The sequence below is a fragment of the Otolemur garnettii genome, unplaced genomic scaffold, assembly GCF_000181295.1.
Source record: "Otolemur garnettii isolate 467f Iridium unplaced genomic scaffold, OtoGar3 scaffold00043, whole genome shotgun sequence".
NCBI classification, from domain to species: Eukaryota; Metazoa; Chordata; class Mammalia; order Primates; family Galagidae; genus Otolemur; species Otolemur garnettii.
The window spans coordinates 9098293-9124677 of NW_003852438.1; the positions used below are offsets into that span (position 1 = coordinate 9098293).

Sequence of the window (26385 nt, forward strand, 5' to 3'; positions counted from 1 at the left end):
ATATCACTTGATGTCTCAGCTTATTGGCTTCCTCTTGGGCAGAGGATAAGGAACCCAGTTGGGCTGGAATAGTTAATTTCTTTCACATTTAGGCTCTCACTCTACCATAGTGATGCATGTCTGCCTGGAGAAGGCAGAGAGAAGGTTTCATATTGCACACTGTTACGTAAGGCTTATTCTTCAGTGATACAATTTCCCTGCAATCAAATAGATATGTGTATGGTTTATATACAGTTTATTTTTAAATAGTTGTCTTAGTTTTTTATTATAAGAAAAATCTGAGGCTGGATAATTTAATAAAAACAAAAGGGGGTTATTTTGGTGATGACTCTGCCAGCTGTACAAGAAGCAGAGGCAAACATCTGCATCTGGTGAGGGTCTCCTGCTGTTTCCACGTGGTGAAAGGTGAAGGAGAACTGGCATGGGTGGACACATGATGAGAGAGGAAGCAAGAGAGAGTGTGTGTGGGGTGCCAGCCTCTTTTAAACAACAAGCACTTGTGTGAACTATTTGAGGGAGAGCTAAATCACTGCCCATCCCAGAATGTTAGTCTATTCATGAGTACTCTGCAGCCATAACCCAACAATCTTTTTTTATGCCTAACCTCCAACATTAGGAATCAAATTTCAGCACAGGATTTGGAGAGGTCAAATATCTAAACCATAGTCTCATGTTGGCTTATGGCTCTGCAGGTTGTACAAGAAGCATGGGACCAGCATGTGAACGTGGTGAGGGACTGTGCTGCTTCCATTTACAGTGGCAGATGAAGGGGAGCCAGCATGTGCAGAGATCACATGGTGATGGAGTACACAAGTGTGAGAGGGAAGGTGCCAGGCTCTTTTTAACAACCAGCTTTTGTGGGAACTCTCTCGCCCTCACTCCCAGAGAGGGCATTAATCTATTCATGAGGGCTCTACCCCATGATCCAGACACCTATCATTAGGTCCCACTTCCAACACTGGGAAACAAATTTCAATATGAATTTTGCAGGGATCAAATATCCAAACCATAGCAACTGTAGAAAAGTTTCTTCCTATATCCTGGATGTCAGTTCTTTGTCAGAAATAAATATTTTCTCTTAGTCTGTGGGTTGCATTTATATATCATCAATGGTGTCTTTGGAAGAGCGGGAGATTTTTATTTTGGTTAATTATAATTCACAATTTATTTTAATAATTAATACTCCTTTAAAATTCTAAGACATTTTTGACAGACACAAGACCACAAAGCTATTGTCCTAGGTTTTCTTCCAGAGGCTCAACAGTGTTAATTTTAGATATAGATTAATTATCTATCTTGAATTATTTTGTTATATGGTATAAAGTAAGGACCAAAGTTAATTTTATTCTACATATTTATCCACTGGGTTCATCATAAATTGTTTAAAGGGATATTAAGTCTTCCATTTAGCAGTCTTGGAATATTTGTTGAAAAGCTGTAGCCTATATGTACTTGGGTTTATTTCTGCCAGGTTTTTCTAGTTAATCACTCTTTTACAGTAATGCTTTTTTTTTTTTTTGCAGTTTTTGGTTAGGGCTGGGTTTGAACCCACCACCTCTGGCATGTGGGGCTGTCGCCCTACTCTTTTGAGCCACAGGTGCCTCCCTCTTACAGTGATGCTTTAATTACTGTAGTTCTATGTCTTAGTCTGGTGTTTGTGATTTTATAGTGAGATTTAAAATTAGGTAGTATAAATCAATGGCATATTACATAAATATCTTATTAGAATTTTGATTGAGATCATGTTAAATCATACATAAATTTTAGGGAAATTTGATACCCTAATGATATTGATTTTTTAAACATATAAAAATGGCATATGTATCCATATAATTAAAAATATAGAGATGGTGTAGAAATTTCTAAGTTCAAAAGAAATATCCATTTTTCTAAAGATCAAGTAAATCCATTTTCCCACAATTTCTCTGTGAAAAGAAGACAACATGAAAAATTAATGGCAGATTGAAAAGTTTTCCTAGAAAATGTTGGCTTCAACACAGTCTTTGAGGGTTTGTTTTTACTTTTACATATAATGACAATTAGGAAGCAACTTGAGTAAGTTGCAAGGCACCATGCCAAGTGGAACAAAAAAAGTTACTAAGAAATTCATTAAATTTAAATCTTAAGGCAAACTATTTTCTGTCTGAAAACAGTAGGAGTATAATAAATCCCAGTGGGAAGATTCTGGGCTTGTTGGATGGGACTGATAATGAAGTTTTTGTGTTGTAGTTGCAAATGTTAACGGATCAAATGAAGAAGCTGTAAGAACACTAGTGCCTGGGAGGCTGGCTTCTTCTGTGTTGTGCAGTTCCTGTTCCAAGTCAAATGCTCAGAATGATTTATGGACCACCAGGCTGGCGTCTAGTGACTTTTTGGTGCTAACTCATCTCCAATTCTAAAACTGAGAAAGCTCCTGGGCTATCTCTATTGACACTACACTTACATAATGACTGCAGCATGAAGTTGTTTATTTTAGCCACTTCTTCTGATATGACTTCTAAAGGATGTGTTCAATGTGAATAATAGCATTCTGATTCAAAGAAAAAAAATATTTCTTCTTCATAATTAAAAAAAGAGAGAACCATCAATTTCTAATTTAAAGTTTGCTATCTTTCATAGTTTTATTTATTTATTTAATTTTTAAATTTCAGATTAATATAAGGGTACATATGATTGGGTTACATTGTTTTCATTTGTTAGGTAGTATCTGAGTTGCAGTTGAGTCATTATACCTATTAGGTATAATGAGCCCCCTCCTCCCTTTCCTTTCACTTGAATTTAATTTGAATTAAATTGAAAACATTTAAGATATTTATGTAATATACCATTGATTTCTCTTGTGTAGGCCTATAGTTGTTCATCTGCTAGTTGTGAGTACATAGGGTGCTTTCTTTTTAATTCTTTAGATACTTTACTAAGAAGAATATACTTTAACTCTATCCAGGTAAATACAAAAGTTGTAAAGTCTTTATCTTTTTTATGGCTGAGTAGTATTCCATGGAATACATATGCCAAAGTTTATTAATCCATTTCTGGGCTGATGGGTGTTTGGATTGTTTGAACCTCTTTGAAATTGTGAATTGAGCTGCTGTAAACATCAAGTACAAATGTCCCTTGTGATAAAATGATTTTTTTTCTTAAAACTCTTGATTTTCTGTGTTATACAATAAGTATGTAAAGACTAGATACAATTATTGCTGTAGATGAAAATTGACTTTTGGGTAAGATACCACCACAATGTGGCAGTTTTAGCTCATGCTAGACATGAATGGAGAGAAGCTGGTGATACTGTAAGATTTCTAAATGTCAAAGAAAAACTAAGTAACTGGGAGAAATTCAAGGTAATTATTATCACCAAGGGAACCAATAGGAAGAGAGACTCAGGAATTGGGAGAGGTTTTTGAATAACCTACAGAAACCCATTAGTGAAAGAGTCACTTTTTAAGATCACCTAGCAAGAGATCACTGACATTAGAGCCTAATGACAGTATCCTTTAAATTGGAACTTGCCTGTTCTCCTTTTTCCTTCTTGTATTCTAATTATGGAAGGTTAGAAAGATGAGAGAGAAGAATTCCTAGCCAAAGAAAGAGAGAAAGGAATGTTGGTCCTACTCTCTTATTGCAAATGTCATCTCTTCGGCAATCTGTATGCATTAATGGTGTGTTATAAATTGTGAGCCAGTGTTTACCCACCACCTTAGTGAGTTTCTCATCATGGTCTACCACTTACCTGGATATGTGGCCAATAGCAGCTCTAGTTAAAGCTGCAATATTGTTACAGTAGCTTGATATACTAATCCTATCTTTTAATCTGTAGAGCTTTATTTATGTATAGATAATATCACAAATAAATCTGCCCAGAAATGTCAAAGTTTGTAATTTTCCTTAGCTTCTTAAATAATTCATACTTTCAATTGCTGCACCTGCACTATTAAATAGCTTTCTTGTGTAAAAATTATTTCTACTCAAAATGAAGAATACAAATTATACCTGTAAGCTTATTTTTTAGACATGTGTTGTTAACATTAATGTTTCTGTGTATATCTGTTTAAATATTTTTCTTAAATTGAAGCAGATTATACAGCATATATAGATTTTAAAATTTTAACCTTTTCATTAACTTAATTCATTAGTTATAATACTTTTTATTGTTAGTTTTCTGTGTTTTTTAGTTGGCCTTTTACTTCAGTTGTGGGTCGAATTGGGTAATATGACATAATTTTTTTGGATTGTTAATTACATAAACCTTTGGTGATTTCCTACTATGAGGCAGAGATGGTATCTGTCCTGTTTGGGGCTTCATTTTGCATTTTATATTTACCACAATTCAGAGCCTTCTGTCACATCAGATGTCAATCTGAAGTTTAATAGAACTTAATTATATTAAGTATATTATTATATTTAATTATATTTTACTTAATTATATTAAGTATATTATTCATTTTAAATTTATGGTAGTCCCATTCATTCAGATCTTCATTTATCTGAAGATCTTTCTTTTTCTTTATTTTGCAACCAACATATTCAAGGAGACATTAGAAGTATGAGCAGTATGTGCTGCTCAGAAAGTGAAAAAATAAAAATAGAATAAAATAAAATAATGCAACAAGTGCTTTTCTAGTCAGCCCTGGTCGTCATAAATACAAAGAGGGTTCTTCAAGTTAAATAACAGCAAATATTCTAGTCAGAATATATGATGTTTGTCCTTTCATTGGTTTTTGTGACATTGTGGTTTTTATTCTGCAAATTCTAAATATTAGACAGTTGCTTAGTGGGTAAGAATATTATTTGTGAAGCCATAACCGTGGATTAGGATTTGGGTTCCACCCCTTTTGTTTTTTAATTTTTATTAAATCATAGCTGTGTACATTAATGTAGTCATGTGGTACAGTGTGCTGGTTTTATATACAATTTGAAATATTTTCATCAAACTGGTTAACATAGCCTTCATGGCATTTTCTTAGTTATTGTGTTAAGACATTTATATGCTACATTTAGAAAGATTCACATGTACCCTTGGGTTCCACCCTTTGATATTAATTTTTTTTGTAATTCTGTATTATCATCTTTATGATGAGTACTTAAGACTTTGAGACTAATATATAGAATTTTTTTGAGGATTAAAAGATGCAATCCATGTAAAGAAGTGGAAAAATGCATGACACAAGTTGAGTGTTCAATAAATTTAATAGATTATTTTGCCACTGTTGTTGCTGCAAATTGGTCCCAATGTCTTGTTAGAATAAGAAGCTATACATGAAACCAATCAATTAAAAAAAAAAAAGGGCACTAATGATGCACTACAAATTGTAGTAAGGGTGGTAGGGTGTCCCACAGCAATACATCTCATCCTAAAGCAGCTGAAAATTCAGTTGGAAATATGAAATGACATTCATGAATTAGTCCAAGTATAAGCAGGTGCTACCACGTTCAGGGATGACTGTAATTATATTGAAAGAGAGTATGAAGAAGAGGTGCCGAAGGTGGCTTCTGTAGCAAGGCAATGATAATTCTGAGGAGATACCACGTGGACCTTAGGTGTTGGTAGGATTTAGAACTAGACTCAAGAAGAAGGTACAGTTTGTTATACAAATCAGGATAGTGAACCTACAGTGAGCAAGAGAATGGATCCAAAGTGAGGCATTTCATCTGAGTGCATGGAGGTTACAATTTCAAGAGTAACAGAAAGCCACATTTGCTAAATGGGAAATTGGGAACCAATGAATATCTGATAATTTACTCCACTGTCTTCTTAGATTTCACAAAGTAATTGGGTGAGTTTAGGATCAGGAAATGTGAATTGAAACCTTTATCTTTTTTTTTTTTTTTTTTTTTTTGAGACAGTTGTCTGACTCTGTCACCCTGGGTAGAGTGCCATGGAGTTAGTTCACAGCAACTCAAACTCCTGGGCTCAAGAGATCCCCTTGCCTCAGCCTCCCAAGTAGCTAGGCCTACAGGTATCTTCCACAAAGCCTAGTTTTTCTGTTTTTAGTAGAGACGAGGGTCTCACTCTTGCTTAGGCTGGTCTCAAACTCCTGAGCTCAAGCTATCTGCCCACCTCAGTCTCCTGAAATGCTAAGATTATAGGTGTGAACCACTGTGCCTGGCTTGAACCCTTCTTCTGATTAAAGTGGAAGTCATTCAGAAGTTTGTCATATAATGTTCCTTTATTTTTATAAAGATGTTTTATATGATTTGTAAATAAAAGGTTAGAGTTACAGTTATTCAAAAACTATACATTTGTTAAGTGGATTAATTGATGTTCATTCACCTGGAGGTATGGTTTATCAAGCAAGCTTGACCCATTTCTGTTTAGTAGTTATTTCACTGGAAACTTGGTGATATCATAAGCTTGCTTGTGTCCCAATCCACTCAGCCCACAGTAATAAAACATGAAGATCCCACGAATATATTACACTTATTTTCAAGACACAGAAATATAGTATAAAAGTAATAGCCTAAAAGGTAAAAAAAGGTTAAATAGGGCGGCACCTGTGGCTCAAAGGAGCAAGGCGCCGGCCCTATATGCCAGAGGTGGCGGGTTCAAACCCAGCTCTGGCCAAAAACTGCAAAAAAAAGAAAAAGTTAAATATAAAACTGGAAAAGAGTAGTTAGAGACAAGATGATATGTGACAAATCATAGAGCAAGAATAGGGACCATCTAACAGTAGCAGTTCACTTGAGACCAAAAGAAAACACAAATGGAGACCAAACTAAAGGCCTTTTTTGACTACAAGATTAATAAGAGACAATGTTAAACAACTTTTAAGTCTTATTTGCAATTGCAATTGCAAGTAATTAGATGCTGATATTTCAGCTGGATAGATTATATCTAGCCGATGTCCAATTGTAGCGGCACAGTTTCCGACAAAGATTCTAGAAAGACAAATAATTTGGTTGGTGCTGAAAGAGTCTAACAGAAATTAAAGATGTTGAATCCAGAAATTTGAAGACGATGGGATAATATATACTTGAATTTTTAAATTTTGAAGGGATGTCAAAGATAAGATAGTGCAGCTTCAGAAAGCAGAAATTTAAGTAGAGGCTCCAACAATCAGGTGAGTGGAAATTACAGAAGAGCAAGCCTGAGCTTCATATAAAGAAAAAAACATTCTAATAAGGAGTCTTGTCCAAAATAACTTTGTGATGGTCCCGAGAGTATTCAACAAGTGAAGAAATCACACTTAGTCTTTGCTCTTCGCATAGTCCTCCTGGGATGGCCCTGGATTTTAACCTTGTTATGAAATTATAATTGACTTATTTTTCAGTCCTCTCTCAGAGGGATGTCTTTCTCCAAACTTCTAAAAAACTTTTTACTGCAATTGTCTGAAATAGTTTCATGAGGTTGGGAAAAACTAAGACTACCATGGATGCTGGCTGCTTCTATTTTTGTAGGTCATCAGGGATCAGGGAATCTTTATGTTCATCCTGAATTTCCATTTTGCTACCATCTTCATTCTAGGGCCCATGAAACATGTCAGCATTGGGGTAAGAGATTTTCATGTAGTTTTGTTTCATAGATTCATTGGTGCTTCTTCAGTTCTGGTAAAGAATAGCCATACTTCTCTGAGAAAACTGAAGAGATTCCTAGTCCATCATCTTCACCCTGTATTCAGGAAGACAAAACTACACAGGTTTTTCAAACAAAATTACATTAAAGAAAGCATCAACTTTAATAATAGGTAAGGGGAAATTGCAGCTCTAGGCAAACCCACTGAGAACATGGTCATGCCATGTCTAGGAAGGTTGTTATTTCATTGAGGGTTATTTGAGACATTTTATTTTGGCATTCTCATTGATAGTTTTTATTTTTCAAATATTTATTCTTTTCTAGGGTGAAATAACTAATTTGGTATTCTGTGGTTTCATGTGAAAAAGTTCACAAGACAGAAAAGAAACATAAATTCAGGTAAGAATAATTATAAAACAATCATATCTATTTTAGTCATATAATAAGATAGCCAAGAACGTTTTCCATCTCCTTACAATGTTTTTCTTGAGTTTTAAAATGTGCTATACCATAAATGAAAGAATATCACAGTAGAAATAAACCTCAGTAACTTATCTTTCATTGCATGGCAGAAAATCATAGATAGCTAAATGTGGCTAAGAATGTGATAATTGATTAAAATATAGTTCTGGTAATGTTGACAGTTTTCTATAATCTTAATCTTTCTTGTTTCACTGCTTAGAAAACCTTATTGTCACAGTAATTCTCTATTACCTCTATTTCGATTTTTTCAGACCTAAATTGGCTCTTTATTTAAAATTCTTTATTATGAAGATAAACTTTTTCATAGTTTATGTTCTATACTTTTGCATGAAAGATATGACACTACTTAACTGTTATATATTCCATTGCTCCAGATTAGAATCATCAGCTCATCCTCACAGGTACATTGTCAGCATTTTCTACTGTTAATGCAAACATCAGGACACAATATGATACCGTGCATCCTATCATAAGTTAATGGGACATTTAATTCTTTTTGGTTTCATTTTTAGTATCAAACACTATACTTGGCACAGAATAGATTCTTAAAAATATTGGCTAAACACATTAATGGATGATCAGACAGATGGAAATGGATTAGATTCGAAAAAGTAATATGCTGCTTTCTTTGATATAGGCTTTAAAAGGTAGCATTTGATTTGGAATAAGAACTTCAAACTTTTTCTCTTCCCTCTTCTCCTTTCTCCCTCCTCCTGTTCCTTGTCTTCCTCCTTCTTATCTTCTTAAGTAAGATAAAAATGACAAGGCCTGTTAAGCTTGACATTGTAAACAACTTCATTGAGATACCCTTGATCCATGAAAATTGTATGTATATGCTTCAGGTGTAAATCCTGATGTTTCAGGGCACATATACATTGCTGCTGTGGTGAAATGATCACCACACTCAAACTAATTAAGTCACACGCTTTTTGACTCATTGGAGAAGCAAGAGATATGCGTGAAATTACTTTAGCATGTCTTAAAAGTCCTTCCTATTCTCTGTAACAGACCTCCTTTTCCCATTCTAAACAAACAAATAATGGCTGATACATGAAACTATTTCTATCTGGCTTTATGCCTTCAAAGATTCATTCTATTACTTTTAGAAGAAATTTTAATTATCCTCAGATATGCTAACCTATAGACCTAGTTCCTCTCTTCCAATAAAATTAAATTACTATACATTTATTTGAATGGATTGATAGGCATCATAAAGGGATTAGGGTGAGGATAGGGACTGAAATAGTATTATTATGTTCAACCATTTTTTTTTTCTGTTGATTTTGTGACCTTTCTGGAGGAAGATGTTGAGAGAGGTAACACATGACAGATGCAAACAGGGCCATGCAGGCTTTGCAAACTGAGGGACTTTTGTAGAACTCAGGAAAACAAAAGAAGTAAACTTCTGGTTGAGGGAGGATGGAGAGTCACAGAGAAACTCTGAAAACTCTCTAACTTTGCTTGCTAGCTCACTGCCTATTTCAGCTTTGGCAAAGAGTTTCTGGTTCATTTGCTGGTTTTTAATTTCCATATAACTTAGAAAAAATGAATGACATTTGGTATAAATGCTACCAAAGAAGAAAATATATGGTAGGGCCATCCAAATCATTGGACAATTTATAATGACTCTGTTGTTTCATAAAAAATTAAAAAAAAACCCTAGGCTGGGCACAGTGGCTTATGCCTGTAATTCTAGCACTCTGAAAGGCTGAGGCAGGTGGATCACTGGAGCTCAGGAGTGAGACCCTGTCTCTATTAAAAATAGAAAAACTGAGGCAAGAGGATTTCTTGAGTCCTGGAGTTTGAGTCCATAGCTGTGAACTATGATGCCATGGTACTCTACCTAGGGCAAAAGAGTAAGACTCTGTCTCAAAAAAAAAAAAAATCCTCAGAAATATTTCAAAGTAACCAAAGTTGTTTTCATTGCTTAACAAGTCACCCAAATCCAAAGTAATCCAAAGTTGTTTTCGTTGCTTAACAAGTCACCCAAATCACCCAACACCCAAATAATTTGGATGTTTTAGAGAAGTTAATGCTTATTAATACTTCTATATTTACACACACAAACACACAGACATATATAAAGTCATAATTCACATTTTACTTTTTTGCTTAAATAAAATTATACTAGTTCCAGGAGCTAGAGAGTTACTGCACTTTAAAAGATCTTTAAGTAATGCAATTAACTCTGGTAATTTATTTATAGCTGTAAGAGCTCTTTTGGTAGAAAGTTCGTGTTACCTTAGATTGTACTTTTAGCTTTCTTTTTCTTTACTTTTTATTGCTACATTGAAGCAAAGGGTCATTCAAAGAAAAGTGAATATTGAATAATAAATTAAAATGCAAGCAAGTACCTTTTTTTAGTATTAGGAATTTAACAGGTGATACTTTTGAAATTACCAACTCAATCACAAATGGCATCTCATAAACCATTTTATATGACAAGGTAGGGTATGACAGGGTAGAGATATAAAGAAGTATTGAACTATACCGTGTTGAGATTACCACTAGTCTGGATACAAAACACTTCATCTTGAGTCCATATTTCATTGTTAACCAGTTATCTTCCCTTAGGCCAATCTCATGTGTGTAAACTTAATGGAATAGTGGATATGAGTGTGTATGGTGACTATAAAATCTTAATAGTAATATGAACTATTAATATTAATATTTGTGATAATAGAGAAAGAGTGGAAAGTTTACCTGTTGACTTTGTCTTATACTTCGAAGCAGGAATTTGCCATGGGTGACAAGGGAGGAGGCAACCATTCAGACGTGACTGACTTCATTCTTGTAGGCATCAGGGTCCGTCCAGAGCTCCACAGTCTCCTCTTCCTGCTATTCCTGATTATTTATGGGATGGTCCTTCTGGGGAACCTTAGCATGATTGGCATCATTGTGACTGATCCCCGGCTGAACACACCAATGTATTTCTTCCTAGGCAATCTCTCCGTCATTGATCTCTCCTACTCCACTGTTATTGTACCCAAAGCCATGGTCAACATACTGTCCCAGAAAAAGACCATATCCTTTGCAGGTTGTGTGGCTCAGCTGTTCCTTTATGCACTATTCATGGTAACAGAGGCCTTTGTTCTGGCCGCCATGGCCTATGACCGCTTCATTGCCATCTGTAACCCACTCCTCTACCCTGTGCGTATGTCAAGGAGCGTCTGCATCCAGTTAGTGGCCAGTTCCTATCTCTGTGGCTGGGTCAGCTCCATCCTTCAAATCAGTGTAACATTTTCCATGTCTTTCTGTGCCTCCCGGGTCATTGATCACTTCTACTGTGATTCAAACCCAATTGAAAAGATCTCCTGTTCCAATATCTTCATCAATAAGATGGTGTCACTTAGTTTGGCTGTCCTCATTATTTTGCCCACAATCATTGTTATTGTAGTATCTTACATGTACATTGTGTCCACAGTTTTAAAGATCCGTTCCAGTGCAGGGAGGAAGAAAGCCTTCTCCACTTGCACCTCCCACCTGGGCGTTGTAAGTTTGCTGTATGGGACTGTGTCCTTTGTGTATCTCACACCTCCAAACAACCCCGAGCTTCGTAAAGTGGCCTCAGTATGTTACATTTTGTTCACACCTATGTTGAACCCTTTAATCTATTCTCTAAGAAATAAGGATGTTAAAGACGCTGTGAGAAAAGTCTTAGGGAAGAAAAAAGTTTTGCTCTAAATTTGCTTCTCCTTGCTTTACTGTTTCTTGTGTCAATTGATTTTGTCTGCCCTATCTTCTAGATTTAGGTATTTCAAGTTCATTTTTTTAAAAAAGAAAAACACCTTAACCTTTCTGTTCTACAGCATGAATACTTTCCTATAAAGTATGCTCCAAATAAATTACTTGCTTATTTCTTGAGGCAATGCTAAATTTGAATGTTCTCAACATTTATGAAAAATTTGCTGAGCTTCTGCAAACAGTTATGTATTTGTCACTCTATTTCTTCCTCCTCAGGTAATAATATGTTAGGGGAATGGAGAAGTGTAACATTTTATTGTTTCTCTTTGTGCATGCCTAAGTAGCATTTGATAGGGAAAGTACTTTATACAATGATTTACTTGGGAACTGTGTGTTCCAACTGGTTTGTATGCAACTGAGGCTTGGTATAAGTGCTGGTGTTGTGTTTAGTTTTTGATGACATGCCAAAGAGTGATAGCATATGTGTGTGATGAAAAAGAAATGGAAAGGAAAAATAACCAGAGCACTCTGTGTCGATTAAAGAAGCGGAAGACACTTTGATTTTCTATCGGGACGTACTGTGTAGTGTTCTCTAAACTGCAGCCATCCCTGCATTACTCTAATGTAATGAAAACAGCTTACGATATTTGTGTTTTTCAGCTCATGGCTTCTATCTTCTGGATAATATCAATTATTGGTTTAAATATGCAAAGTAAAACTTCTATATTAAAATGAAATCAGCTCGAAAGTCTCAGTTAAAAATATTACCAGACCTCACAATCCCTTCATGAACTGTTAGATCATTGTGTGCATGTGTGTGTATGCATGTACGTGTTTGTGGGTGTATGTGTGTGGGTGCCACTTTGGTTACAGGTGATAAAAAATGAGGCTTGCCTTAAAAGTCAAATGTCAATTTGAGAAAAGAGTAATTGAGAGACCTTTCTACAGCTTTGACAGGTCCAAGAGAATCCAGGTTTGGGGTTTTTTTTTGCAGTTTTTGGCCAGGGCTGGGTTTGTACCTGTCCCCTCTGGCATATGGGGCCAGTGCCCTACTCCTTTGAGCCACAGGTGCTGCTCAGGAATCCAAGTTTAAGAGAAAGTTGTGCTGGAGTTACTGCTCTGCAAGAGATTTAAGTATTGCTTCAGATAAACAATTACAAGCCCCAAGTCTAGACAGTGTCATCATAGACAAAACTAAAGCTAAATGTAAAATACAACTTCCAGTTTTGTCCATAACTTGGCATTGTGAAAACCTAAAATAGCGATCCTTGATTAGATTTTCCTGTGTTTTTTTTTTTTAATTTGTTTTTTGCCTCCTTTGAGGAATTCACAGCAGCATCGTGCACCTTTGGAGGTTACATTTTATTAGGAAAAGGGACTTGAGGATAATTATTTTATGTAAGGAGAGCAGCCAAGAGACTTATTAAATCAAGGTTATATTTATCTCTGCATCCCTAACCTGCCAATCTATCATTTTTCTTGATGCTTAATTTTATCAAAATACTGTTTAACAGAAAAAATAAGAAAGCAATTCATCTGGGGAAAGGGTCTTTGGTATAGATGATTATTTACTTGGAAGATTCCTTTTTTAGGCTTAGGTTTTATTTATATCCTCATTTTAGCCTTACATTGCTATTCTTTAATTTATCTAACAAGTGTGAATTATTAAGGACTGTTGGGAAAGACACGAACAGATTGTATGGAAGTTCAGCCCAGATCCATTTGCTTTAGTTTTAAACATGGTGAACTGCGTAGTTGCCACTCTCCCGCTTTGTAACCATGAGAGATACAGTATTCCAGTGTATAACCTCACAAGTGGCATTGCTAAACCACTCCAGATGTTCAAAGAAATCTGGAAAAGTCAGAAGTCCAAGTCAGAATGCTTTCAGAGGTATTAAATTCAGCTATGTCCTGCTTCCTTTTAATTGCCATAAACATTTTCCTTGATACATTTTTTCAGGGTTCATGTGCTTTCCGTGAAAAGTGGTGCCTCATTTATAACTTTCTTGTTCCTCGTGCCATCAAGATTCCATTAGGACAACCAACGTCATACCAACATTTTATTGGCTCTCATTGACAAAGTATTTTCTTTTCTTTTCTTTTTTTTTATTGAATGGTAACTATGTACATTAATGCACTTCTGGGGTACAGCGTGGGGTTTTCACATGCAATCCGAAATACTTCCATCAAACTGGTCAACAAAGCCTTCAGACAAAGTATTTTCTTTCTTTATGGTAGAAAAAAGGATTGCTTTTGGAATATTGCTACATTCAAGACAGTCTGAGATCCCATTTTGTATCCTATATATCACAAATTGTGGTTTAGAGGGGAGTTTAAAACTATGTACCCAAATCCTTGTCAAAAGGCTTTTAACGCTGTATGATGATTTTGTGAGCCTGGAGATTGTATTAGGCATCTTAAACACTCTGACCTTATTTGTCCTGCATTGTTGCATCTTCTCTGGTTACAACTTTTTGTGCATGAACATAATATTGATTGTTCTGTAACACTGTGGGCTATACTTTGCCTTTGGATTTGGTGTATTGTTGATATTTGCTAATATTTAGTGTATCAATGCAGAGCTTTGGTGAGGGTATTTATAATAATTCATTTCATTGCCAGAATGCTAAGATTTTTTGACTGGGTTGCAAATGATAAGTAAGCACTAATTTAAACTTCACAAATCTAAGTTAAAATTACCAAATTAAACATTGTGTCCTACCACCAAAAGCTTGCTCCATTTGCCTTACATTAAGATAGTTTCAACTCTTTATTGTTAGATTAAAATTATCATGGTGATTGGAATAGCAATAGTGATGATAAGGTATTGTAAAATGTTTTAGTGCTGACTTGGTATCAGCACTATGTTATTCTTACTCTTGTAAATTGACAATAGGATGTCACTTTGTCCAATCCCATGATACCAGTAGAGGTCATAGAATAAATAAAAATTCTAAGTGTTATAAACTATTATCCTAGTGATATCGTCGATGACAAAACTACTCTTGGGGGCTAGAAAGGGAGAGGGAATAGAGAGAAGACATGACTTATGATAAAGGCAGGGTGTCCCGACCTGAAAACAACATGGAGAAAGGAGTTCATTTCAAGTCACTTCCGAATTTTCCAAATTTGTTTACAAAAAAAAAAAAAAAAAAAGACAAAAGAATGAATTAAAAACAAAACCTTTAGCTGAAGACTGATTTCCACATTTCTTACTTTTATAGAATATGGCTTATAGATTTTTGAAATAGTTTCTTCTTCTTTATCAGAACTTTATTTATTTACTTAGACAGAGTCTCACTGTCACCCTTGGTAGAGAGCCATGGCTCCATAGCTCACAGCAACATCAAACTCTTTGGATCAAGGGTTAACTCTTGCTTCAGCCTCCCACGTAGCTGGGATCACTACTTTTTTTTCTATTTTCAGTGGAGACAGGGCTTCATTCTTGCTCAGGCTGGTCTTGAACTCCTGAGCTCAAGCAATCCACCTGCCTCCCAGAGTGCTGGGATTACAGGTGTGAGCCACCATGACCAGTCCTTTTAGCAGCATTTTAAAACCATCCATTTGTTCACACTTATTGGCCTTCTGGTAGTTGGCATTGGTTTCTGTAGCAGATGTCCTATAGTTAGGTGTCTTTTGTGATAGCGACATAAATTAACTTTGGACGACCTGAACAACAGACAAATATTTGGAAGTAAACATATTCTTTTGCTCTGGCTGCAGAGAGAATAAGAGTTTCTGCTAAACATTCCAGGGAGCTAGAAAACAGAAAAGAATTTCCAAACAGAATCCAAACTTGTTAAACGTCACACTATTAGAAACATTTCCTTCATTAAATTTCAGACTCGTTTTCCCTCTGTTGGAAATTTCCCTCATCCAGCGAATGAGACAGAAGGGTTTCAGTTTTCAGCATGTGTCCATTCATTTTCTTGGGGAGGATGAAGCTCCTAGTTGAAGCTGCAAGAACCTATATACAACTGAAAAGAGCAAATTCATCTAAAAAAAATCGGGGTAATTTTCATAAGAGAAACCTGATAATGAATAGACTGACTCAATAATTCTCCTAAATATTCATTTATTTTACTGTACAAATTTTACATGGTTTTGCTTCCATATACATAATTCCCAAACCTCTAGCATCTAACATAACGTCTATTCATGTCTTTGTCACAAATCATTGTCACGACCCTAACCCTAAGAAACATGACCTCAAATATTGTTCACTACTGTATACAGTCACCAGTCTAATATCCCCAGTTGATTCCCATTCCTTTGTTAATTAGCTGAATATCCTGTCCTAATATTCTGTAATTTATATACTAATGGTAAGTCTAGCTATTGCCATCAGTACTATAATTAATAATAAAATTTATAAATAAATCTATATTTACATATGGATGAGAAAACATAAAACAATTCAATTAAATATTAAGATATTTAAACCTTCCTATAATCTTTTGTGAAAGTAACTAGCCATGAGCTCATAGTGCTTATTATACATTTCTTAGCTATCTTCTATATTTGATCCCTCGCCTTTGATCTCAGATACTCAGATTTCTATGTCTGATGAGTTTATTCTAATCTGCATCCCTAAAGGGTCTGTGTCTTGGATGGTCTTAGTTTTGAGGGGGACCAGTAGTGTAGTAGACACCATTGTTTGCTACATTGTAGGCATTTTCTTCTTTCTTCTGACAAATTGTGTGTCAGAAAATTTTCTACCATCAGCAGGACACCTTTAGTTTTTTTTTTTTTTACCATGTTTTTAATCTCTTTTAGTGATAAATAGTTTAGGAAGGGCAACACTTACTATTAAAATATATTTAAATAAGACATAAGAAATAGTCTGTTGGAGAGTTTGGGAAATATATTTATTTTTCCTTATTTTAAAAGAGGCAGAATTAATGAAAAAGGATCACTTCTTCCTTCCTTTTTGGACCATGTAAGAATAGAGAACAGCTTGAGGTGGGCTTTCTATTGCTATCAAGGGGAAACAAATTGATCCTTTATCTTTAGCACAAAAGAGAAAATTACTCAGACAAATATTTACAATATATATTTTCAAGCACCAATAATTGTTTTGATCCAGTAAGTATCACATGTATTTTAATAACTACAACTACACTCATCATTTGATAAAATTACAACAGACTAAGGCGAATTTCCAGAGCCCTGTCTTTTCACTGGCCAAACTATCTAATAAATGCAAAAGAAGTGTCAAATTTATCTGTTTAGTCTTTCCTGGTGGCACCATTCTCTGTTATTTCTCTTGTAACCTATACCACTTCTTATATGATATCTTGGTAGAGGTTCAATTAAATTCCACTTGACCCTAATCACTTCATTGGTTCTTACTCTATGTCACAGATCAAACGTATATGTTTATCAGTTTCTTAAGCCTCACAATACAGTTATATATACATTTAGGAAGTGGTGAACACACTATGGATTTTAAAGTTCCATGGTACCAACTAGGAGGTGAACACAAGTCAAACATCATTCCCTGTCTTATCCTCTCTAATCCTTCCTTCTGATGTGCAGCTTGGGTGACATTCTGGGCCTTCGGATTTCATAATATCTCTGAGACAGGATCTAAATATCCCCTAAAAATCCACAAAATGTTTGCGCATATATACCTTTCTTTACTGTTTGGTCATCCATAAATTAGCCACCAAAATATTAAAAAAAGGTTTGTTGGAAGAGTTTCAGTTCATACATTTGGTAGTAGAATGGGATCCCTATTTGAGGGTATCTATGCTTCTTCAGTCTTTCACCTGAAAATGATTCTGTGCTATTTGAAAGTTTGGCAAGAGTTGCCTTTGTCAGAATTGGGAAATGATTTTTTTCTGAATCACAATAGCTTTTGTTAGGTCTCTGTTGACCAGTTCGATTCTCTCTCTCTCCCTTACTCCATTCCTAGACACGCCATGATTAACTAACTGTAGGTGGAGATCACTAAGTATTTGTGAGATGAAGAGCAACAAAACCATTAGCAGAGGTGAGAGTTCTGGGCAAAAATACAGCAGTGACAAATTCCACAGTGAGGTGATGACATTTAAAAAATGTAAGGTCTATTATCCAACTTTAAGTAAATTTCTGTACTCCTTTTCTGTTATCCTTAAACCCTTTGGAAGTGATTGCTTTCCAAAATAGAAGTGTGCTAATGTTGCCAAGAGAAACTAAGGGACAGCTTGTAAAGGGGCCTGGGATCTCAGGGCAGGGAGTTCAGGTGCTGACTTCGTGGTTTGGGAGCACAGTGGTTTCAGTTGTTGCAGCAAAATGAACAGATGCCCAAAGTACGCCTGAGAGTCAGGGAGGAGCCAGCTGGCAACTGAGGTGGGCATCCCGAGGTGGGGATGGGCTCCAGAGTGAACTTGCAACAAGCTCTGTTCCTCCAAGTGACTGGCACAAAATGGTCTTGAAATGTAAATGTTGGTTAATACACTGTCAAAGAACTATGCATCTCAGACAGACAATGTTATGTGTCCTCAACACACATTTTGCTATTATTTTTCTGAAAAAAAAAATCATGAAAGCATTCATTGGTCTGTATAAAAGATTTTTTTCCCAGAGTTGACCCTATAGCCTTGTGATGAATTTGCTCACTTCAAAAAGTGAAGAGGGGAATGAAATACAAGGATGATACACAGCCATTTTTTTAGAGAGATTGGGCATTATCCAGAACACCTGATTTTGAAGCTTCAGCAAAAAAGGAGCTTTAAAAAATGTAGAGCAAATTCAGAAGATATTCTCCTTCTCACAGTTGAAGCATGGTAGGTTTCTTCTCTATTTTACATGAAAGAAATTTTTGATCCACATTCAAATACATTCGACTGGTCCCTAAGTATATTTTGCTGAGGACTTAGATGCCAGCTGAGCTAGTCTTTGGGCTCCAGGAGTGGAAGCAGTGGGCTAATTTATGCATGATTTTAGGCTTCAGAGCAGCCTATGCTGGCAGTGGTATTAGTTTGTTGTGGGAGGCGGGGAGACAATTCTTGGGCCTTTGAGTGGCTTGTGGGCAGATGATCAGGGCCCTGAACAGATAGTTTGATGTGAGAGATGGCAGTCGTGATGCTGGAACTGCCCATGAGGACTCAAGTGGTCCTGCAGTTCCCCAGTAGCTAGGGTGTTAGAATGGTGCCCGTGGGATTCTCTGTGGATTTTCCTTCTGGAGCAAAGTCTCTATGCTGTCTCCTGGAAGCTCCCTTTGTTAGGCTTGAGACCAGTGTGGACTGTGATACTGTCTTATAGCCACGCACATGAAAGCTTGTTTGGAGAGCGGAGCCATGGTTGGAACAGTTGGGTGTCATCATATTGCAAAGTTGGGCCACTGTCTTTCAGGACACAATCTGTCTTCTACATCAACAAACAATATATGAAGTCATTTCTCTCATAATCAGATAATGGGTAAAAGTACAATAGCTCAAAGTGGGGATGTCAACTACACTGTCTAAAGACATTTTCAAACATTTAACTGATGAAAGAAGTTATCACAACAGATATGTGCTTTAAATAAAAGGAAAATGATATCAGGTTTGAATTGTTCAGAGTCAGAAGATTTTACAATATAATCAACAACAGAATACAGAATTATAATCCTGTAAATTTTAAATGTTTTTAGTGGAGAGCGTATGAATTTTTCGCATTCCTGTGCTTGTTACAAAAAAGCACTACAAAGTTCACGTCTATGGGAAAAGTTTCATGCTTTGTTTTATGCTTTCCAAAGTATATCATACTGTTTAAACAAAAAAGATCGCAAAGCATTATAGGATTTATGACATACATACAAGAAAAATGTATGACAAGAATAATAGAAGAGAAATAAATTAGATTATTATAAAGTTGTTATGATGTACATGTACTGATGAGTGTTATCTGAAGATAGACTATGATAAGTTTATAATGTATAGTATAAACCTCAGAACAACCACTAAAATAGTGAAAGGAAGAGTCACAGCTAATAAAAATAAGGAAAATTAAATAAGAAAATGTACTCAAACCATAAGAAAGCAGAACAAAATGGAACATATATGACATGTCCATAAAAAAGGAGATATATATATATATATATGACAACCAGAAAATAGTAAGATAATAGACATACACTTAACCACATAAATTATAACATAAATATAAATGAGATTCATACATATCTGAATTGAAAGGTAAATATTTTCACATTGAATTAAAAATTGGCAAACTGTATGGGCAGCGCCTGTGGCTCAGAGGTTAGGGTGCTGGCCCCATATACTGAGAGTGGTGAGTTCAAACCCGGCCCTGGCCAAACTGCAACAAAAAAATTGCCTGGCATTGTGGCAGGTGCCTGTAGTCTCAGCTATTGGGAGGCTGAGGCAAGAGAATCACCTACGCCCAGGAGCTGGAGGTTGCTGTGAGCTATGTGATGCCACAGCACTCTACCGAGGGCAAGAAAGTGAGTCCGTGTCTTTACAAAAAAAAAAAAGAAAGAAAGAAAAAGAAAGCAAACTGTAGCTATATACTGTGTACAAGAAGTCCATCTAAAATATAAAGATACCAATTGGTTAAAAGTAAATATCATGCTAACAACGTGTCATGTCAAGACTAAGCTGAAAGGGCTATGTTAATAGCTATTAAGGGCTATGTTAAGGGCTATGAAGTAGATGTCAGATCAAAATAATGACCTGATGAAGAGCACAATTCCATAATACTAAGGGATCAGTTAATCATGAGGATGCAATAATCTTAAATCTTAATGTTCTTTATGATAGAGTTTCAAAATACATGAAGCAAAAACTGATAAATGTTTAAGGAGAAATGAGCAAATATAGTGATACCGTGGCATCTGCAGAGGATTAATTCCAGGACCCTTCTGATACCAGGGGACCAAAACCCACGGAAGTTCAAGCCTCTTATATGAATGCATAGTATTTACATACAGTCAAAGCATATCCTCCCGTATACTTTAAATCATTGCTATATTACCTATGATATCTAATATGTATAAATAGTATGTAAATAATAATTATAATGTATTGTTTAGGGACTAAAGGCAAAAAAAGGTCTGCATGTTCAGTACAGATGCAACCATTGTAGGGACAACTACATTTTCAATCTTCTATTGGTTAAGTCTGAGAATAGTATACGTTATAAACTTATCATAGTCTATTTTCAGTCAAAACCCACATAGTGTGGGATTTCAGAACTCTTAATAATTGATGGAGGAAGTAGACATGAAATTGGCAAGTGCACAATGCTACATACTATCAACCCACTGGGCGTAGTTGATATTTATAGAGTATTCCTCACAACAACAGCAGAATATATATTTTTTTCATATTCACCCAGACCATTTACTAAGATAGATTATATTCTGGGTTATAAAAGAAGTGTCAATGAATTTAAAAGAAGAGAAGTTATAGGAGATATGCTCTCTGATCCCAGTAGTATCAAATCAGGCTCAAAGAAAAATGTTAGCAAGATCTATAAATATTTGAAAACAAAATAGCACACATCTAAATAACTTATGGGTCAAAAAGAAAAATCAGAAGGTATTTGGAACTGAATGAAAATAAAAATACAACATATCATAATTGTGGGATGCTGCCCTATTCCTTGATTGAGCCATATCACTTTCTTTGGCCTGTGGGATATTAGCTTGAAAAGTGTTTGTGCGTTTCTGGTTTAATTTGTTCCTCTTAAGCATCTCCATAAGAAGATGCTTGAGGTTGCCTGGTCAAAGAGAAGACACATACAGAGAAGAGACAAGTTGCCACCATCGTCCCAGATAAGGGCATCCTCAACGGGCCAACTATACAGATTTCATTACCAAGACTAGCAGGGTTGCCTAGTTGATGACCTCGGTAACATGAAGTTAATGACACTGAGGCTTTGGGGTTACTCTCTGTATGTTAATTTTGCAATTGCTAGCTGATAAGTATGTTAAATAAAATTGTATTTAGTAATTTTATCTTGTACATTATGTTCCAAGTCGTTGATAACTGAAATTTAGTATATGGTACACTAAGAATGGCCGTAGTTCTATGTTTATTTCTTTAAAACTCATTACTTCTTCTACTACTTCTTGTACTGGAGTAATAGGCACATTCTGGTATCTGGACCATTAAACTTGTGGTCTAGCTAGAACCATAGTATTCAATCTACCAGACATGTTGACACTTGGAGACAACAATTGTCTCTTATATTCAAATGGATTAGCTTATTAATTGAATCTTGGCTATTAATTTTAATTATGGATACACTGGTAACACGGTCTGTAATATATTTTATGATATAAAATGCAAAAATAGAAATTACTCAGTAAAGCTTGAGAACCCATAAGAAAACAGGAACAATGAATCTACAGAACACAAGACTATAAGCTGTCATGTAAACGAAACAGTAGATAAATTCATTGTGAATGTTCGGGGTGAAAAAAGATAAATGGAAATTACCTAAAATATAACAATCTAAAGCAATTTTTTTTCTAACAATAAGCTGTTTCTAAAATGACCTAGAGGTAATTCAGGGTGAGTACCTTGTAAAAAGTGTAGATATTATCCTTCTTTTTGTTTCTTCCTGTGTGGTCCTCTTGGGATGAACCTAGGGCTTTCCATTGTTGTTCCTCATAATTGAGTTATTCTGAGCTCCCCAAGAGGGATCCTTCTCCATCAGTCCATGCTATAATTACCTGAAATAGCTGCAGTTGAGTTAACTAACAGCACAATTCCTCCTGTTGTATTTCTACACTTCATCTAGGACCACCATCATTAGCTGGTGATTTTAGTTTGGCCCTACTTAAATTTTTATTTTGCTTTCATCATTCTCATTCTAAGTTCTGTAAAATACACCACACACAAAGAGGCATGCTCATGCCATGTGATTCTACAGGTTCAGTTGCGTTTTTCCAGTTTCAATAAAGAAATGTTCATAGGCCTGGAAGAGGCCTTAATGGATTACTTCTTCCATCCTCTTTTCTCTGGAAATAGGCACATAGTTATAGGAGAATTTTAGGTAAAACACTACTAAGGAAATAAAAAAGACATTCTTACCTGAAGTATGGGATATTATTAAGCTACAAGAAAACCCTAAACCTGAAAAGAAAATTACATACTTCAGAACAAGATTTTTATATCTCGTGCTAAACTAGTATTTTTATTATGCTTAATTTTGACATTGCCTTTAATTTCCTTTATATAATTGTACAACATTTTTGCCTTTCTAGAATTAAATACAACAGATTTTGTATCTTTGTATCTTTTCCAGTAGAAAATTGCTCAGTAGAAGTAAAGAATAATACTCCTTTTCTTGAAGGGTAGATCACAATACAACATACTGTTTATTTCATAGTAAATTGAAGGTAGACAAAAAAGAAAAATGTGATACATTTGTCTTTAGAGGAAGAAACTGATTTCCAGTACTTGTGTATGCCCTTATTCTGACTGGCATACAGTAAGTGGCCCACAAGTGTTCAGTGACTAAATGAATTACTAAATAAATATAATTATCAACATATAATTATCAAAAAATTAATCTAAAGATAATATTTACAGATAATTTGATATTGGCAGTTATGGTTTCAGATAATATTCTGTAATTTGGCTAATAAAATTGGGAACTAGAAATAAAACAAAGAAAATTTGCTGCTAAAATACTTACTGCTAAATATCCAGTTGTGTGGTGTGAATTTGGTAGCTTTAGCAAGGACTTCTCATTTACTCTATAAATTTATGATTTTTTCCTTATTTTATTACTGATATGTATCTGATGATGAGGGGCTAAAATCCCTCCAAGTCTTCATTCCTTTATCTCTACTTTAACAATAATATTTAATTACAATTATCCTTACAGAAGTGAACATGGGCCTTAATTTTCTAACAACAAATTCAGTTAGTATTATTTAAGCAAATTTCAATATGGAATGGTAGCTGTGGGATAGAGATCTAAGTTGTGACCAGTCTTCTCCTCTTGTGAACTAGATTGCTAACTTTTTAAGAAAAGTTAGTATTGGGAGTGCAGGTAGAAGATCAATCGGTGATGGGAAAATGAAGACAGCAGCAGGAGCTCAAGGAGGGGGGGAAGGTAAGGAAAACAAAAAGGTCACATGGGTGAGGGAGGATGAGAATGACGGGCAACATATGGCCACTGTGTCATTCGTGCCAAACTAAAAATAACATTTTTTAGGTCATTTGCTACTTTTGATAAGCCACATAATCTCTCCCATCTGCTAGCAATGGGGCAGTAAGATAACAATTGGTTTAAAAGTCTGAATAGAAGAATAAAATGACTGTGCCATGTTATTGGAGAAAACACGCACTATAGGCATGTGACAAGCAAATCAGACTACTGAACCGGTAGATCAAAGTACTCATTGTGAGAATTTTAGTGCATTTATAAATCTCTCTTTGAATGTACATATCATAAAATTAGCTTTCAAAACTAATAAATCCTTTTCTTAACCAAAATATTTAGTCAATTCATTGTTTTGAAGTTTCTTCTTTTTTTCCTGCTGCATAAGTATTTATGACTAAATTGGATTGTTGCCGTGTCTGAGTAGAGATCTGTAAGATTCATGGACTTCTCCTGGCAGGCTGTCTGAACTTTGTTTGCTTCAAGAAGCTGACAATGCATCCTGTTGTTAAAGTTTTTAATTCCAGATACTCAATAAAAATCCCTTGAGAGCCTATTCCAAACTGTTACAGTTAATTCTGTATTGATCTCTATAAATACCTAATGTCTATTCGTAGAGTTTTAATAATTCTTAATTTGATCCTACTGTTCAAAGTAGCTGCTTTACTGAGATAAAAAGATTTGAAATGATCAATTAAAGATGAGAACACAAATTTTAACATCTCTCAAAACCTTCAGATACTGTATACTAAACTTATCATGTAAATCAAACGAGAAGCTAAACAGGTATAAAGAAATAAATAGTACTGTAAGGGTGAAAGGCATTTCACATAGTGTGAAGAACATTGGGTTTGGACAAACACGTTAGAAAATGATGAGTTTAGTAACTTGTATTTGTGGAACTCACATTCAGTTCCTGTGAAAGGGTACAGCAATTCACCCCCTGAGAGAACTGAGTGACAAAAGGGAGATGACACACAAATTTCATCATCTTCTACAACAAATAAGGGATATTTTTATGACACGGGGATACAGATAGGAAATTCTATTTTTAACCTTGTCTTATACTTAGCAGGTTCTTCCCATGGGTGACAAGGGAGGAGGCAACCATTCAGATGTAACTGACATCATCCTTGTAGGCTCCAGGGTTCATCCAGTCACTTCTTCCTCCTCTTCTTGTTGGTCTATGGCATGATTCTTTGGGGGAACGTGAGCGTGATCAGCATCATTGTGACAGACTCCCAGCTGAACACACTAATGTATTTCTTTCTAGGCAATCTCTCCTCCATTGATCTCTACTACTCCACTGTTATTGGAGTAACAGTGGCCATGGCCAACTTCCTGTCTGGGAAAAGGACAATCTCCTTGGCAGGTTGTGCTGCCCAGTTCTTCCTTTTTGCTCTGTTCATTGGAAGCCATGGCCTAAGACCACTTCAGTGCCATCTGCAACCCTCTTCTTCATAGTGTCTACCTGTCAAGACACCTCTGCACTCTGCTGGTTGCTGGTTCCTATTTCTGCAGCTGGGTCAGCTCCATCCTCCAAGTCAGTGTAACATTCTCCATGCCTTTCTGTGCATCTGGGTCATTGATCACTTTTACTGTGATTCTTATCAAATTGAGATTTCCTGTTCTACTCTCTTTGTCAATAAGATAGTATCTTTGAGCTTGGCGTCCACCATTATTTTGCCCACAATTGTTACTGTGGTATCTTACATATATATTGTGGCCACAGTCTTGAAGATCTTCTCCAGTGAAGGGAGGAAGAAAGCCTTCTGCACTTGCAGCTCTCATCTGGAGGTTGTAAGTTTGCTGTATGGCACTGTCTCCTTTGTGTACCTCACACCTCCAAATAACCCTGAGTTTGGTAAAGTGGCTTCAGTATGTTACATATTGCTCACACCCATTTTAAACCCTTTGATCTACTCTCTAAGAAACAAGGATGTCGAACAAGCTGTGAGAAAAATCCTATTGAACACAAAGCTTTATTCTAATTCTACTTATTTTTCTCATCAATGAACCTTTTGACTCTTTCTTTCTTTCTTTTTTTTTTTTTTGCAGTTTTTTTTTGTCTGGGTCCAGGTTTGAACCTGGCACCTCTGGTATATGGGACTGGTGCCCTACTCCTTTGAGCCACTGGTGCCACCCAACTCTTTCATTTTGATTTGCCTTTCATAGAGGATCAAGCTCAAGTCACTTAAGGATCCTTTAAGTTAACAATTTTGCAAACAAATTTTTTTTATTAGATCATAACTGTGTACATTACTGCATTTATGGATACAATGTGCTGATTTTACATACAATTTGGAATGGAGAAATACTAACCCATCATTCACTCTTCTATAAGAACAGTGTTATATCTAGATATCTTGGACATGAATACAATTTGCAGTCATTCTATAAACAGAGATAGATTCCTTATTCTTAACTGGTATAGAATAGTAGTAGGAAGAAAGATTTCTGTTTTTCTTCTGGGCTTGCTGAGATGGCATGCAGAAAAATTGGTTTGGTAAGGATATTAAATTTGGAATGCATAATCTCTTACAAATAGTCAAAGTACCAACCCAGGACAGGATGATTTCTAAGTTGTAATATTTAATTTTTTTATA

General features: G+C 35.5%; 1 protein-coding gene and 1 pseudogene across 1 annotated transcript; both read left to right on the top strand.

The window, feature by feature from the left end:
- The first annotated feature begins 10675 nt into the window (after window positions 1-10675).
- On the top strand, window positions 10676-11677 carry LOC100953455 (olfactory receptor 9K2-like). Its single transcript, XM_003790470.2, has one exon. The coding sequence runs from the start codon at window positions 10736-10738 to the stop codon at window positions 11675-11677; it is 942 nt and encodes a 313-aa protein (XP_003790518.1). The 5' UTR covers window positions 10676-10735.
- Window positions 11678-24863: 13186 nt separating this feature from the next.
- On the top strand, window positions 24864-25795 carry LOC100954613 (annotated as a pseudogene).
- Window positions 25796-26385: the final 590 nt, after the last annotated feature.